The 15,828-nt window shown below is 65.7% G+C and overlaps 3 protein-coding genes across 3 annotated transcripts in view; 1 reads left to right on the top strand and 2 right to left on the bottom strand.

The window, feature by feature from the left end:
- NOSIP (nitric oxide synthase interacting protein) overlaps window positions 1–15,828 on the top strand; it is a 357,930-nt gene that overhangs the window by 197,324 nt on the left and 144,778 nt on the right. The window lies entirely within an intron of this gene.
- JOSD2 (Josephin domain containing 2) lies at window positions 448–4,072 on the bottom strand. Its single transcript, XM_073321281.1, has 5 exons — window positions 3,961–4,072; window positions 3,250–3,450; window positions 2,638–2,763; window positions 2,021–2,215; window positions 448–860 (listed from the first exon to the last, which is right to left on the bottom strand). Exons 2-5 carry the CDS (start codon window positions 3,384–3,386, stop codon window positions 761–763), a joined length of 558 nt encoding a protein of 185 aa, XP_073177382.1. The 5' UTR covers window positions 3,387–3,450; window positions 3,961–4,072; the 3' UTR covers window positions 448–760.
- Window positions 6,037–13,239, bottom strand: ASPDH (aspartate dehydrogenase domain containing). The gene is made up of 7 exons (XM_073321454.1): window positions 11,776–13,239; window positions 11,298–11,442; window positions 8,402–8,486; window positions 7,917–8,066; window positions 7,527–7,744; window positions 6,884–7,041; window positions 6,037–6,518 (listed from the first exon to the last, which is right to left on the bottom strand). Exons 1-7 carry the CDS (start codon window positions 11,828–11,830, stop codon window positions 6,481–6,483), a joined length of 849 nt encoding a protein of 282 aa, XP_073177555.1. The 5' UTR covers window positions 11,831–13,239; the 3' UTR covers window positions 6,037–6,480.

Raw genomic sequence — 15,828 nt, 5'->3', positions numbered from 1 at the left:
CACAGACGCGCAGCTCTCCGCGGCCGGCGCCCGCCCCCATCCCCAGGGACTTCCCCGGCCAGCGACAGGCCCCAGCCCCAGACGGAGCCCAGCCCCAATCCCCCCACCCCCACAAAGACACCTCCCCAGTGGTGAAAGCACAATCGCCAGGGGGCTCCAACCTGCCACACAGGCACCATCTTCACCGGGGGTTCACTGAGTAAGGGAGGGGGGCAGGGAGCTGGGACCCTTCCCTGGGGGGCTGGAAGCAGGTGCCAAAGGTGTGGGGAGCGGAAAGGGCCTGTCTGCACCTTAGCAGCATAGAACCCAGGGATCTCAAAGTCTCAGCTGAGTGACCCCCCCCAACCCTACATCCCTTGCTCCCACCCCCCACGCTGCCCTCAGTTTCCTCCCCCCGCAAAGAAACCCGGCACCATCCCCACCCCAGGCAATGACACCAAGGCAGCGTCAGCGTTGTGTCCTTTATCATAAACTTTGCAAGCACTTGTAGCCGAGCCCAGCAGGCACCAGGGAAATGGGGCCGAGCACCCTAAGCCAGCTTCTCCTGTGGCCCCACGGTGCCTCCTCCGGCTGCAGGGCCCATGGGGTGAAGGGCCCCCCTCCCCCCCCAGTGCACTCCTCAGGGCAGGCGGGATGGCGTATCTGATGCCAGTGCCAGGGAGGGCTGTGCCTAAGCTGGATTCAGCGTGTGGGTCCTGCCCCGCTCCCCACCCCCCGGCAAGGCTGCTACGAACAGTCAGGATCTTTGGTATCCGCAGCGTCACTCCGGGTTCAACCAGCCGCCGGATTCCTCCACGGCCCGGGATACGACCAACAGCACTTCGCAGGGGCCCTGGGACAGGAAATCCTGCAGGAAAGCCCTGGGGGGAGGGGCAAGGAGATGGCGGGGGTCAGAGCAGCCCCTGCTTTGCACCCCGTCTTACACATCTCGCCGCGCTCCTGCCCTGCACGGTCCCCTCGTCCAGACCCCGACGCCCTCCCCCCCGCACCTTAGCTCTGCTCTCTGCACTCCAGCCACTTCTGCCCGTGCCCCCTTCCCCCCCACAGCTCTCCGTGACCTGCCCCCGCTTGCCCCCCCATGCCTGCACCACCCTCCTCTCCCCCCCACATAGCACCGTAGGGCTGGAAGGGACCTTGCGAGGTGTCCTAGTCCAGTCCCCTGCGCTCACGGCAGGACTAAGTATTATCTAGACCGTCCCTGACAGGGGTTTGTCCAGCCCGCTCTTAAAAATCCCCAGTGACGGAGATTCCATCACCGCCCTGGGCAATTTATTCCGGTGCTTCACCACCCTGACAGCTCAGAAGTTCTTCCTAATGTCCAACCTGAACCCCCCTGGCTGCAATTTAAGCCCACGGCTTCTTGTCCTGTCCCCAGAGGTTCGGAAGAACAATTCTTCTCTCTCCTCCTTGTAACTGCCTTTTCTGTACTTGCAAACTGTTCTCATGTCCCCGCTCCGGCTTCTCTTCTCCAGACTAAACAAGCCCCGGGTCTTCAATCTTTCCCCAGAGCTCATGTTTTCTAGACTTGTCATCATTTTTTCTTGCTGTCCTCTGGACTTTCTCCAGTTTGTCAACCTCTTTCCTGAAACGTGGCGCCCAGAACTGGACCCGATACCCCAGCCGAGACTGTCTCAGCACGGAGCAGAGCGGAAGAATCACTCCTCGTCTCTGGCTTGCCACACTCCTGCTGCTACAGCCCAGAATGAGGTTTGCTTTTTGCACAACAGTGTTACACTGTTCACACCCCCTCCCACCTGTCATTTACCCTGAGCTCCCCCTCCCTGCCCCCGGCTCCCCCCACCCCCTGCCTGTCACCCAACCCTGAACTCCACCCACACCACCCCCAGCTCCCCCTACCCGTCACCCACCCGAGCTCTCCACCCCCAGATTCCGCCACCCCCTGCCCATCACCCACCCTGAGCTCCCCCTCCCTGCCCCCAGATCCTCCTGCCCGTCACCCACCCCTGAGCTCCCCCTCCCCGCCCCCACACCCCTGCCACCCCCAACCCATCCCCCACACCTGAGCTCCCCCTCTCCGCCGACACAGGCGGGGGCCTTCAGCTTGGAGTCCAGGTTGTAATAGGTGCCTCCCACCTGGCGCACGGCGATCCAGTGCTTACGCCGCACGGGCAGGGACACGAAGCCCAGGGACACGTTGGAGGGCACGTTCACGATGAAGCCGTAGACCCGGCTCAGCGCCAGCTGCTCCAGGGGCCTGCCGGCGGGGGGGCAGAATTAGGGGTTACACCGAGACCGAAGGAGGGGTTGCTCCAGAGAAACAGCCAGAGGGGGACACGATGGTGGACACACAGCGGGGAGGGGAAAGCAGACGGACAAGGAGGCCCCGGGGTGGCAGGGAGCATCCTCCAGGCCCAGGGTATTTCAGGGCCGACGTTGGCCTCTCAGCTAGGGTGACCAGATGGCCCAATTTTAGAGAGACAGTCCTGATTTTTTTGGGGAGGCTGTGTCTTATATAGGCACCTATCCATCCCCCCCCCGGTCCTGATTTTCCACCCTTGCTGCCTGGTCGCCCTACTCTCAGAGCCAGCTGGAGCCAGGCCGGGGTCACACATGGCACCAGGGGCCTCTGCGATGTGACGGGGGGGGGGGATCTGCCCCCCACCTGCCCCCTCTCACCGGCGCTTGTCCCACCAGATGGCCGCGAAGTCCAGACTCTGCAGCGCCGCCATGATCACGTTGACGTCGTAGTTGCCTGTGCCCAGGACGCTGCGATGGGGATTCAGCCGGGCGTCCGGCGCCAGGCTGGGGGGAAGACAGGTCCCCGTCAGTGACCCAGGGGCAGCTGGGAGAACGTGGGGCGCCGGGCGGCGGAGTTGGGTGGCTTGGAAGGGGGAACTGGGGCAGAGAGGGCAGGAGCAAGGGGCACCAGGCGGAGGAGATGGGGGGCAGCGGAGGGGGAGATGGGGGGCGCCGGGCAGGGGGAGTTGGGGGGCAGGGGAGGTGGAGATGGGGGTCGGGTGGGACAGGGGAGGGGAGATAGGGGGCGGGGGGCGCCGGGCAGGCGGAGATGGGGGTCGGGGGGCGCCGGGCAGGGGGAGATGGGGGGCAGGGGAGGTGGAGATGGGGGGCGGGGAGGACAGGGGAAGGGAGATGGGGGGCAGGGGGCGCTGGGCAGGGGGAGATGGGGGGCAGGGGGCGCTGGGGGGCAGGGGAGGGGCGGGGGTGCGGGGCAGGGGGCGGGCGGGGGGCGCCGGGCGGGGCAGATGGGGGGACGGGGGGGGCCCCCACCTCTTGCAGATCTCGTCGGCCGCCTCCTGGGTGAAGCGCCGCTGCTGCAGGACGTTGTTCAGGGCGTGCACGGCGCAGAGCTCCCGGCGCTGGCGCTCGTGGTAGACCCCGGGCCCCCCGCCCGGCCCCGCGGACATCGCGCCCCGGCCAGGCGCTGCGCGGGGCGAGGGAGCCTCACGGCGCGGCCCCGAGCGCGGCCGCCTGCGCAGGAGAGAGCGAGAGAGGGGGGCGGCGGGGCTAGGCCACGGGCTGGGGGACGGACCCCCCCCTCCGCTCCCCTCCCCGACCCCCCCCACTCCCCTCCCCGACCCCCCCCGCTCCCCTCCCCCTCCTACCCCCCGACCCCCCCTCCGCTCCCCCCGACCCGACCCCCCCCCGCTCCCCTCCCCCTCCCCCCGACCCGACCCACCCCCGCTCCCCTCCCCCTCCTACCCTCCGACCCCCCCCGCTCCCCTCCCCCCGACCCGACCTCCCCCACTCCCCTCCCCCTCCGACCCCTCCCCGACCTCCCACACCCTCCCCGCTCCCCTCCCCGACCCCTCCTCCCCCAGAGCAGGTACCCGCGGGGTGAGTCCCCCCCCCGGGCTCCCCCAGCGAGGCAGAGCCGCCGCCCCCGGGGCCCCCTCGGGTGGGGGGGCAGGAGGTGCCCGGACCCCCCCGCAGGGCCCGTCTCCTCCGCGAGCTGGGGCTGCCCGGCCCCCCCGGACCTACCCTGGAGCTCCTGCTGCAGCCGGGGGGGCCCCTCATCCCCCAGCCCGGAACAGCCTGAGACCCGCCCCGCAGCCGCAAGGCGTCGGGCCCGGGGACTACAGCTCCCGGCATGCCCCGGGGCCCGGGCAGCACCACCGCTCCCAGCGTGCCTTGCGCCAACCCGAACTACCGCTCCCAGCATGCACCACAGCTCCCAGCTTGCAATGGGGGGTAGGTCAGCGCACTCCCAGCCTGCACCGGGGCCAGAATGACCACAGCTCCCAGCATGCAATGGGGCCAAAGCGTCACAGCTCCCATCCTGCCTCGCGCCAACCCGGACTACAGCTCCCAGCATGCCCCAGGGCCAGAACAGGGTATCTCCCGCCATACACCGCGCCAACCCGGACTACAGCTCCCAGCATGCCCCAGGGCCAGAACGGGGCATCTCCCACCATGCATCGCGCCAACCCGAACTACAGCTCCCAGCATGCCCCGGGCCCCCTGCCCTGCAGCTCCCAGCATGCACGGTGCTATGAGTGAGAGCTACAGTTACAGTCTGGGGGTCCCCCCCAAAAAATGACCATTCCCAGCATGCACCACTGACCTCAGTGACCCAGCCCGCGCCTGGCACGACAGCTCCCCGGGCCCCCGTTTCCTCTGCCCTGCTGGGGTCCCCTCTCCGGCCTGGGTGGCCCCCCAGTTCCCGGCCCCGCTAGGCTGGGGGACGGGGGGGGTCAGTGATCTGTTTTCAATCTCTCGCTGCCCCCCGTCTTGCTGCCCCCCGTCTCCAGGCCGAGTTTCCCCTTGGCTGCGATTCTCTACGCTGTGTCCCCCCGGCTGGACCCCTCATTTTCACCCTCGGACCCCCACTCCCGTTCCTTGTCATTTCTCTTGTGTGTGTATTTGCTGCCCCCCAGAATGAAGTGGGGCTGGTCCGCGCTTTGCGGGTCCTCCCCCTTGTGTGAGGGGGGGCGGGCCTTTAGTTTTGGGCCAGGCCTTGGCTCGCCTGTCCCGTTACCCGCAATCAGGGTCGGCGGAACCGGGGAGCCGGGGGGCCCTGGCTTTGCCCTCCTGTTTTTTACAGTCCATAAGGGCGAGCGGCACAGAGGGGAGGGCGGAGAGGAGCGAGTGGGGGCAGAGTCTTGGGGGAAGGGGCGGCGTGAGGATGTGGGTGGGGCACGGTTCAGGTGCTGGTGGGCCCCCCACTTTTAGGGAGGTTCCATCGCTCCTGCCCACAGTGGGTACAGCTCCCAGCCAACGTCCCCTCTAATTTTTGACAGGCCGCGTCCGCAAAACGTTTCTTCTGTGCCAACTTTTGACAGGCCGTGTGCGCAAAAAATGTCTTCTGTGCAAATTGGTGTGTTTCTGTGAACGTTTTTGTGCGCGCGGGGTTTCGCCGTGTGCGGGGGGCTTAGGATCTGTGTGCACACGGGCACAGCTTACAGGGAACAGAGCCCGGCTTGCACCAGGCCCCACGCACGGAAAGCTTACAGCTGAACACAGTGACCTTTATCTCCCCCCGGGAAGCTACGAACTACGGCGCCCAGCTGCAAACACACAACGTGTGTGTCCCCGTCCCCCCGCCCCATGCCCCTGTCTACAACGACCTAGGGGAGAACTTCACAGTGACGCACACCCCGGGAACGGAGGTTGTGATCGTAACTGTGAAATGTCCATAACGCTGAGCAGGGCGGGTCTCGCAAAAGTTTACAACTGACCATTGACCTCATTGCACTTTGAAACTTCCCTGGGCAGAAGAAGAAGTAAAAACTGGCTGCTTTTAACCATCTTAATTTAAATGAAACAAGGCCCACCTGATGATCACTTTAGATAAGCTATTACCAGCAGGACAGTGGGGTGGGAGGAGGTATTTTTTCATATTCTCTGTGTATATATAAAGTCTGCTGCAGTTTCCACGGCATGCATCCGATGAAGTGAGCTGTAGCTCACGAAAGCTCATGCTCAAATAAATTGGTTAGTCTCTAAGGTGCCCCAAGTCCTCCTTTTCTTTTTGCGAATACAGACTAACACGGCTGTTACTCTGAAGCCCAGAAACGGTTTCCTTGCCTCGTCAGATCTTTCTTTTTTTAAACTTTCCTTTTATTTCTTTTTTTTTTAGTCGTTTACATTTAACACAGGACTGTACTGGATTTGCTCGGTTTGTCTCTGCGGCTGTTGCCGGCTCGCGTACGTGCGGTTCCCAAGGAGGGCTGTGGTTGACCCGTCGGTTGGTCACTCCGGTGTGCGTAACGCTGAGGTTCCACTGCACAGGTCCCGTCGTTACCCAAAAGCAGCCGCCTACACCAGTCTCTGCAGGACGGGGTTACGTACACTGTGACTCCCACTCGGCTCTGGGGAGCAAGAACTACATCCCCCATCACGCCTCCGGGACCAAGTACGAAAGATTTCCCACCCTTCCTCCCTGCCACCCTCTCTTCAGCGATCTCTTAGGCAGAGGCAACGCCCCCCGCAACACACACTGCCAGCCCCACTGGCTTCAGCCGGGTCCCTGGGGCTGGTCCCTCCGGCCCCGAACCAGCATCAGCACAAAACGACATGCCCTCGGTGGCCCTGGCAAGCTGCAGGGGAAATGAGAAGGGGAGGTCAGAGGGGCTGATCTGTGGGGACAGGGCCCCCCTACCCACCCAATTCAGGAGAGCCCCCAGCCCAGGGCAACCCCTTCCCCCCAGCACAGCCTGCAACCCAGTTACCCCATGGAGAGCCCCCAGCCCAGGGTACCTCATCCCCCACAGAAGACACCTTGGCCCAGGCATTAGCCAGTCCCTGCAGCCCCTAGTGACAGCTGCACTCCCCAGGTCTGGGGGACCCCCCCCCCCGCACTCCCCGCAGTGGTGGCCTCCAGGAGCCAGGGCTCAGTCTGTCCCAGCAGGCAGATTCCGCCCCCCATACATACCCAAAGGCCCTCCACCCTACCCTCCCTTACCCAGCAGGCTGCTCCAGAACGAAGGGAAGGTAGCTGCCCCAGTGACAGCTCCAGGGGAGGCCGGGTTCCTGCGCCTGGTGGTGACCGTGAAGGCCTGGTCCCCGCGCTCGCCGGATGGGCCGGTCACCTCCACCTCCACCACATGCCAGTCAGGGAGGCTGTGGGGACGGGAGGGCAGTGAGGTCAGTGCCGGGGTCGGGGGGGACCATGCTGGGGGAAAGAGACATGGGGGATGCAAGGATCAGGGCAGGGAGCGGCACTGTCCTGGAGACAGCAGGGTGGGGGCAGCCATGCACAGACGGGCTGGAGGGGAGCAGAGAACTGGGGCAGGGGTGCATGGATCAGGGAACTGGGGGGGTGCAGGGAACTGGGTGGTGCATGGAGCAGGGGGGAGCAGGGAACTGGGGAAGTGCAGGAAGCAAGGGCTGCAGGGAGCAGGGAACTGAGAGGTGCAGGGAGCAGGAATCAGGGGCGCAGGGAGCAGGGATCTGGGGGAGGTGCAGGGAGCGGGGGGGGTGCAGAAAGCAGGGATCTGGGGGTTCAGGGAGCGGGGGGGTACAGGGAGCAGGGAACTGGGGGGAGCAGGGAACTGGGGGAGTGCAGGGAGCAGGGGGGTGCAGGGAGCAGGTGGGGATGCACTAACCTGGGGTCAGCAATGAGACACCCCTGGACCCCATCGAAGCCCAGGCTGGGGGCGGCCATGCAAGCGGCCGCCATGGTGTTGACATTATTGGGGGCCAGCGGGCAGAGAGCCCGCACGGGCCCCTCGTACAGCACGGCCCGCGCGGCCCCCAGCCGCTCCCTCAGCGCCCCCTCCAGCCGGAAGCTGTCCGGATGCTTGATCATGGTCACCTTCAGGCCCTGGAAAGCGAGGGCAGAGAGTCAGCCCTGCGGGGGGGGGGGGGGAAGGGATAGCCCCCTTTACCCCCCCCCCACACTTCCCCAGGGGAGCAGAGACAGTTTCTTATCGCTGTCCCTTGCCCCACACCAGGGTCCACGTGCCCCCCTCCCCAGGCAGGCCCAAGACCCCCACCTGCAGCACGCCCCTGTCATCCATGCGCTGGATGTCCTCGCCGCCCCACAGCGCCCCCCGGGGCACATACAGCGTGTGCCCCCCACGCTGGGCAGCTTCCCTCAGCCGCATCTCCGTGGCCTGGTCAGCCAGGGACGTGGGGGAGCCCACCTGGGGAGAAAGAAACCTGGAAAGCTGCCTGCAGTAAGCCAGGACCCCCCCCCGCCCCCCCCCCCACACACACACTGCACACACACCCCCCCCACCAGGGCACCCTCACTCCCTTTGGCCACCCCTACGTCACACCCTCACCCCCACAGAGAACGTCCCTGCCCACTGCCATCCCGTCCCCCTAGGCGTCCCCTGCATGGCATCGTCACAGCCCCAGGGCTTCCCCCTCGTGTTCCCGCATCTCCAGCAGGGTCCCGTGCTGTGCCCGATCCATGCCACCCCGTCCCCTGGGTACCCCGCTGCCGGCCAGGGATGGTGCCGCTCCTACCCCTCACCATGAAATCTGCCCCGGACAGGAAGGTCGCGCCGTGGTCCCGGGCGATGCAGGGATGAGCCACTTCCACCACTAAATCCGCCTCGCTGCAGCGACAGGAGACAGCGACCGGGGGGCATGAGGGGGGCACATTAACGCTGGCACTGCCCATGCTGGGCTGGGCTGTAGCAGGAGCCTCAGGGTCTCAGGGGCCGGGTCCTGCAGCTGGAGGGGGAGGGGGTTCGGGAAGCGCTCGGGGAACCGGGCCGGGTCCTGCAGCTGGGGGGGGGTTCGGGAAGCACTCACCGCTCGGGGAACCGGGCCAGGTCCTGCAGCTGGGGGGGGGTTTCGGGAAGCACTCACCGCTCGGGGCACCGGGCCAGGTCCTGCAGCTGGAGGGGGGGGGTTTCGGGAAGCACTCACCGCTCGGGGCAGCGGGCCAGGTCCTGCAGCTGGAGGGGGGTCGTGTTCGGGAAGCACTCACCGCTCGGGTAACCAAGCCAGGTCCTGCAGCTGGAGGGGGGGGGGTTCGGGAAGCGCTCACCGCTCGGGGAACCGGGCCGGGTCCTGCAGCTGGAGGGGGGCGTTTCGGGAAGCACTCACCGCTCGGGGAACCGGGCCAGGTCCTGCAGCTGGAGGGGGGGGTTCGGGAAGCGCTCACCGCTCGGGGAACCGGGCCGGGTCCTGCAGCTGGAGGGGGGGGTTCGGGAAGCACTCACCGCTCGGGGAACCAGGCCGGGTCCTGCAGCTGGGGTGGGGTTCGGGAAGCACTCACCGCTCGGGGAACCGGGCCGGGTCCTGCAGCTGGGGGGGGGTTCGGGAAGCACTCACCGCTCGGGGAACCAGGCCGGGTCCTGCAGCTGGAGGGGGGGGTTTCGGGAAGCACTCACCGCTCGGGGAACTAGGCTGGGTCCTGCAGCTGGAGGGGGGGGTTCGGGAAGCACTCACCGCTCGGGGCACCGGGCCGGGTCCTGCAGCTGGAGGGGGGGGTTCGGGAAGCACTCACCGCTCGGGGAACCGGGCCAGGTCCTGCAGCTGGGGGGGGGGGGGGGGTTCGGGAAGCACTCACCGCTCGGGGAACCGGGCCAGGTCCTGCAGCTGGGGGGGGGGGGTTCGGGAAGCGCTCACCGTTCGGGGAACCGGGCCAGGTCCTGCAGCTGGAGGGGGGGGTTCGGGAAGCACTCACCGCTCGGGGAACCGGGCCAGGTCCTGCAGCTGGGGGGGGGGGGGTTCGGGAAGCGCTCACCGCTCGGGGAACCGGGCCAGGTCCTGCAGCTGGAGGGGGGGGGGAGTTTCGGGAAGCACTCACCGCTCGGGGAACCGGGCCAGGTCCTGCAGCTGGAGGGGGGTCGTGTTCGGGAAGCACTCACCGCTCGGGTAACCAAGCCAGGTCCTGCAGCTGGAGGGGGGGGGGTTCGGGAAGCACTCACCGCTCGGGGAACCGGGCCAGGTCCTGCAGCTGGAGGGGGGCGGGGTTCGGGAAGCACTCACCGCTCGGGGAACCGGGCCGGGTCCTGCAGCTGGAGGGGAGGGGGGTTCGGGAAGCACTCACCGCTCGGGGAACCGGGCCGGGTCCTGCAGCTGGAGGGGGGGGTTTCGGGAAGCACTCACCGCTCGGGGAACCGGGCCGGGTCCTGCAGCTGGAGGGGGGCGTTCGGGAAGCACTCACCGCTCGGGGAACCGGGCCAGGTCCTGCAGCTGGAGGGGGGGGTTCGGGAAGCACTCACCGCTCGGGGAACCGGGCCGGGTCCTGCAGCTGGAGGGGGGGGTTTCGGGAAGCACTCACCGCTCGGGGAACCGGGCCTGGTCCTACAGCTGGAGGGGGGGGTTTCGGGAAGCACTCACCGCTCGGGGAACCGGGCCGGGTCCTGCAGCTGGAGGGGGGGGTTTCGGGAAGCACTCACCGCTCGGGGGAACCGGGCCGGGTCCTGCAGCTGGAGGGGAGGGGGGTTCGGGAAGCACTCACCGCTCGGGGAACCGGGCCAGGTCCTGCAGCTGGGGGGGGGGGTTCGGGAAGCGCTCACCGTTCGGGGAACCGGGCCAGGTCCTGCAGCTGGAGGGGGGGGTTCGGGAAGCACTCACCGCTCGGGGAACCGGGCCAGGTCCTGCAGCTGGGGGGGCGGGTTCGGGAAGCGCTCACCGCTCGGGGAACCGGGCCAGGTCCTGCAGCTGGAGGGGGGGGGAGTTTCGGGAAGCACTCACCGCTCGGGGAACCGGGCCAGGTCCTGCAGCTGGAGGGGGGTCGTGTTCGGGAAGCACTCACCGCTCGGGTAACCAAGCCAGGTCCTGCAGCTGGAGGGGGGGGGTTCGGGAAGCACTCACCGCTCGGGGAACCGGGCCAGGTCCTGCAGCTGGAGGGGGGCGGGGTTCGGGAAGCACTCACCGCTCGGGGAACCGGGCCGGGTCCTGCAGCTGGAGGGGAGGGGGGTTCGGGAAGCACTCACCGCTCGGGGAACCGGGCCGGGTCCTGCAGCTGGAGGGGGGGGTTTCGGGAAGCACTCACCGCTCGGGGAACCGGGCCGGGTCCTGCAGCTGGAGGGGGGCGTTCGGGAAGCACTCACCGCTCGGGGAACCGGGCCAGGTCCTGCAGCTGGAGGGGGGGGTTCGGGAAGCACTCACCGCTCGGGGAACCGGGCCGGGTCCTGCAGCTGGAGGGGAGGGGGGTTCGGGAAGCACTCACCGCTCGGGGAACCGGGCCAGGTCCTGCAGCTGGAGGGGAGGGGGGTTCGGGAAGCACTCACCGCTCGGGGAACCGGGCCGGGTCCTGCAGCTGGAGGGGGGGGTTTCGGGAAGCACTCACCGCTCGGGGAACCGGGCCAGGTCCTACAGCTGGAGGGGGCGGTTTCGGGAAGCACTCACCGCTCGGGGAACCGGGCCGGGTCCTGCAGCTGGAGGGGGGGGTTTCGGGAAGCACTCACCGCTCGGGGAACCGGGCCAGGTCCTGCAGCTGGAGGGAAGCCGGCACCTGCCCCTGCAGCTTCCGCACATCCCGGTTCCAGACGAAGGCGAGTTCCAGGCCGTGCCGGGGTCCCTCCTCCTGGAGTCTCCGGACCAGATACTGGCCTAGGGCGAGGAGGGGGCTTGACTGACATGGCTGGGAACCCCAGGGGCCCGTACACCAACTCCCCCCACTCCCCGCCCGCCCCAGGACAAGGCCCCTCAGGTTGAGGGGGGTGGAGCTGCCCCCCCCCACCAGGCCCAGAATTCTTGCCGCAGGTGCAGTGCTGCGGCCCATAAAGCCACCCCGCCTGTCTCCCCCCCCGCCCCCATTTCAGCCCCCCCGTCCAGCCCCCAGGGCCCCAGCCAGGGAAGCAGCAGCCCCCCGAGCCCTGGGTGAGCCCCAATCCCCTGGGAAGCAACTGGCGGGCGGGGCGGGGCGGGGGGCTTACGACATACCCAAATGTCCAAAGCCCACGATCCCGACCTTCCGCCTGGCCGGCCCGTCGCACATCCTGGCCCGCTCGCCCCTGGGCCGAGACACGAGGACAAGCCGGGGAGCGTCACGCCGGGCAGGGCCCTGCCCCACGGAGCGGGGGGTGGGAGGGTGTCACTCTTTGGGGAGGGGGAGGGACGCCGGGGCCCAAAGCGCGGCCGCGGGCCCTTGTGCGCCCATTCACGCCAGTCCCAGCAGAGCAAAGCACATGTCCCAATCAGCGTGGGGCTGGCTGGGTGCGGGGGGCAGCGGGGGGTATGATAGGTCCCACGGCCAGTCCACCGGAACAGGGTCCGTTCCCCACCCTCTGGGACCAAACCGGCTACCACGCTATCTGTCTATCTCCAGGCAGACCCGTCTCTCTGTATACCCCGCCCCATCCAGCTGTCTGTCCGTGGTGCTGTGCCAGGATCGGGGCTGCCCCCTTCCCCACCCGAAGCCAGAGCGAATCCTGGGCCCCAGCGACCTTCATCCCACGCTCCCTTGGGCGAAGTTAATGGTCAACCCGGAGCGTTTAACCCTTTGTGGGGTGCAGGTGGCTTCGGTGTCCTGGTCCCTGCGACTCCCTCCAATGGCTCAGACTTCCAGGGCCGTGTGTGGGCACACACCCCGTCCCTGCCAGCACACAACCACACACACAGAGAATCAGAGACGATCAGGGTTGGAAGGGACCTCAGGAGGTACCTAGTCCAACCCCCTGCTCAAAGCAGGACCAAGCCCCAATTTTTGCCCCAGATCCATATATGGATTGAACTCACAACTCTGGGTTGAACAGGCCGATGCTCAAACCACTGAGCTATCCCCCCCCCCACACACACACTCACTGTCCCTGCCAGCACACAATCACACACACACGCCATCCCTGCCAGCACACAATCACACACACACTCACTGTCCCTGCCAGCACACAATCACACACACACGCCATCCCTGCCAGCGCACAATCACACACACACTCGCTGTCCCTGCCAGCACACAATCACACACACACGCCATCCCTGCCAGCGCACAATCACACACACACTCGCTGTCCCTGCCAGCGCACAATCACACACACACGCCATCCCTGCCAGCGCACAATCACACACACACTCGCTGTCCCTGCCAGCACACAATCACACACACACACGCCATCCCTGCCAGTGCACAATCACACACACACTCGCTGTCCCTGCCAGTGCACAATCACACACACACACGCCATCCCTGCCAGTGCACAATCACACACACACTCGCTGTCCCTGCCAGCACACAATCACACACACACGCCATCCCTGCCAGCGCACAATCACACACACACGCCATCCCTGTCAGCGCACAATCACACACACACTCGCTGTCCCTGCCAGCGCACAATCACACACACACGCCATCCCTGCCAGCGCACAATCACACACACATGCCATCCCTGCCAGCGCACAATCACACACACACTCACTGTCCCTGCCAGCGCACAATCACACACACACGCCATCCCTGCCAGCGCACAATCACACACACACTCACTGTCCCTGCCAGCACACAATCACACACACACTCACTGTCCCTGCCAGCACACAATCACACACACGCACTGTGCCTGCCGGGCACTGCTTGGGGATATTGCGGGTGCATGGTCCCTTGGCATCTTACCCAGCCCCACGCAGTGCCCAAGTTCCCACGGGCCCTGGTGTCTAGGGACATCTGGGGCTGGGGCTGGTGGGGGTGGGGGGAGCCAGAGCATGGGGCCTTTGGCATTTCTCCCCCCAGACCAGGGCTCATCACAGCCAAGGGACCTTTCGCCCCCGCAGCCACTGCCCTGCCCCCGGCACGGAGCTGAGGTCACCCTAGGCTGGGGGGAGTGAGGGGAGGGGGCGGCTGGAGCAGGAATCCCCATGGCAGGGCTGCACCTGGCACTGGGCGGCAGGACGGTGGCGCCATAGGCCTGGCATGCGGCGGGGCTCCTGCTCACAGCTGGGTTCTGCAGGGTGGGGGCAGGGCTGGAGCCAGGACTCCTGGGTTCTATCTCTGGGTCTAGGAGGGGAGTGGGGTCTGGTGGGTTAGAGCGAGGGTGGGGGCTGGGAGCTGGGACTCCTGGGGTCCCTCCCCAGCTCTAGGAGAGGAGTGGGGCCTAGTGGGTTAGGAAAGGGGCTGCTGGAGCCAGGACTCCTGGGTTCTATCCCCAGTTCCAAGAAGGATGGTGTCCCCCGATAGCAGCAGCTGGGTTCCCTAGGTCCCCCGGTACCAGACAGGTGGCTGGGTCCTCCTGGTGCTCACTGGGTCCTGGGCACCACTGGGGGGGTCGGGTGCCCCCTGCCCACATGGGATCCGTGGCTCCAGCTGCACCGATGGAGACTCGGCCGTTTGCCCAGAACCACAGCCGGGCTCACCCATCCCGGAGGATGCCCAACCCCTGCCAGGCACCTGCAAAGGCTTCTCCCTCCCAGGGTTCACTGCAGCTCCAGCCCCACAGCAGGAGGGGCGGGACAGCTGCTCCAGGCCAGACAGATTGCAGCTCATCCCCTGCCCCCCAGCATCGGGATCTAATTGAGCAATACCCCCCCCCAACCTGCAGCATCGGGTTCAACAGGCAGAAAATGAGGAACAGAGGGAGCTGCTCTGGGGAAGGGGGGGATTTCTGCTGGAGATGCCCAGAGCTTTTCCAAGGTGGCGGGAGGGGGCGGGGAGGGGGCCAAGCAGGCAGCTGGCACAGGTGTGTTATGCCAGGTGCTGCATAGAGGCCGATTGAGATATGGGGCCCCCCACACACACTGTGCCAGGTCCCTGATGGCGATGCCCCCACCGGCCGTCATGCCAGGTGCTACACAGCCCCCCCCTTTCAAAATGCGATAAGGAGCATCCTACGCCAGCCACGGGGATCCACTGGCGTCTGTTCCCGCCCCGCCAGTGTTGGCATGGCAACCAGAGAGGGGGTGTCAGAGAGAGTGACGGTTCCCCCAGCTCACATGCTCCCCCCACCCCCCGCAAGCACTCAGCTGTCCGAACACAGAGCTCTGGCGGGGGGGGGGGGCGGGGGACAGTCGGCACAGGGGCACGAGCGTGGCGTGGGAGGTCACGTGCATGGTGCTTATGGTGACACGCATGTGCGATTACACGGCTCGGCCTATGATTCCAGTGGGTCTCTGGTGGCTGCCAGCATGGGTGGGTGCAGGCAATTCAGTGCACAGGGGTCTGTGTCAGGGTGGGCACGTGTGTGGCTGCATCCGTGTGATTCTGTACACGTCTGCCAGCAGGTCTCTGTGTGTGATCTGTGTGTGTGAGCTAACTCTGGGGGCGGGAGATTGATCGATAGACAGTGTGGGGGGGGATAGATAGATAGATAGATAGATAGATAGATAGATAGATAGATGTGGTGGATGGGGATAGATAGATGGTGTGAGGGGGGATGGATAGATAGATAGAGGGGGTGGATGGGGATAGACAGAGGGTGTGGGGGATAGATAGATGTCGGGGGTGGAGGGGCATAGATAGATAGAGAGTGGGGGGTAGATAGATGTGGGGGGTGGAGGGGGATAGATAGATAGATAGATGTGGTGGATGGGGATAGATAGATGGTGTGTGGGGGGATGGATAGATAGATAGAGGGGGTGGATGGGGATAGACAGAGGGTGTGGGGGGGATAGATAGATGTCGGGGGTGGAGGGGTATAGATAGATAGAGGGTGGGGGGGTAGATAGATGTGGGGGGTGGAGGGGGATAGATAGATAGATGGATGCGGTGGATGGGGATAGATAGATAGATAGATGCGGTGGATGGGGATGGATAGATTGATAGATAGATAGATAGATGGATGCGGTGGATGGGGATAGATAGATAGATAGATGTGGTGGATGGGGATAGATAGATAGATAGATAGATAGATAGATAGATAGATAGATAGATAGATAGATAGATAGATAGAGGGGGTGGATGGGGATGGATAGATAGATAGATAGATAGATAGGGGGTGGATGGGGATGGATAGATAGATAGATAGATAGATAGATAGATAGATAGATAGATAGATAGATAGATAG

Source organism: Lepidochelys kempii, chromosome 23 (genome assembly GCF_965140265.1).
Source record: "Lepidochelys kempii isolate rLepKem1 chromosome 23, rLepKem1.hap2, whole genome shotgun sequence".
Classification (NCBI taxonomy): Eukaryota; Metazoa; Chordata; order Testudines; family Cheloniidae; genus Lepidochelys; species Lepidochelys kempii.
Note: the sequence above shows the minus strand (reverse complement) of the source record. Positions and strands in the feature narration are given on the sequence as shown.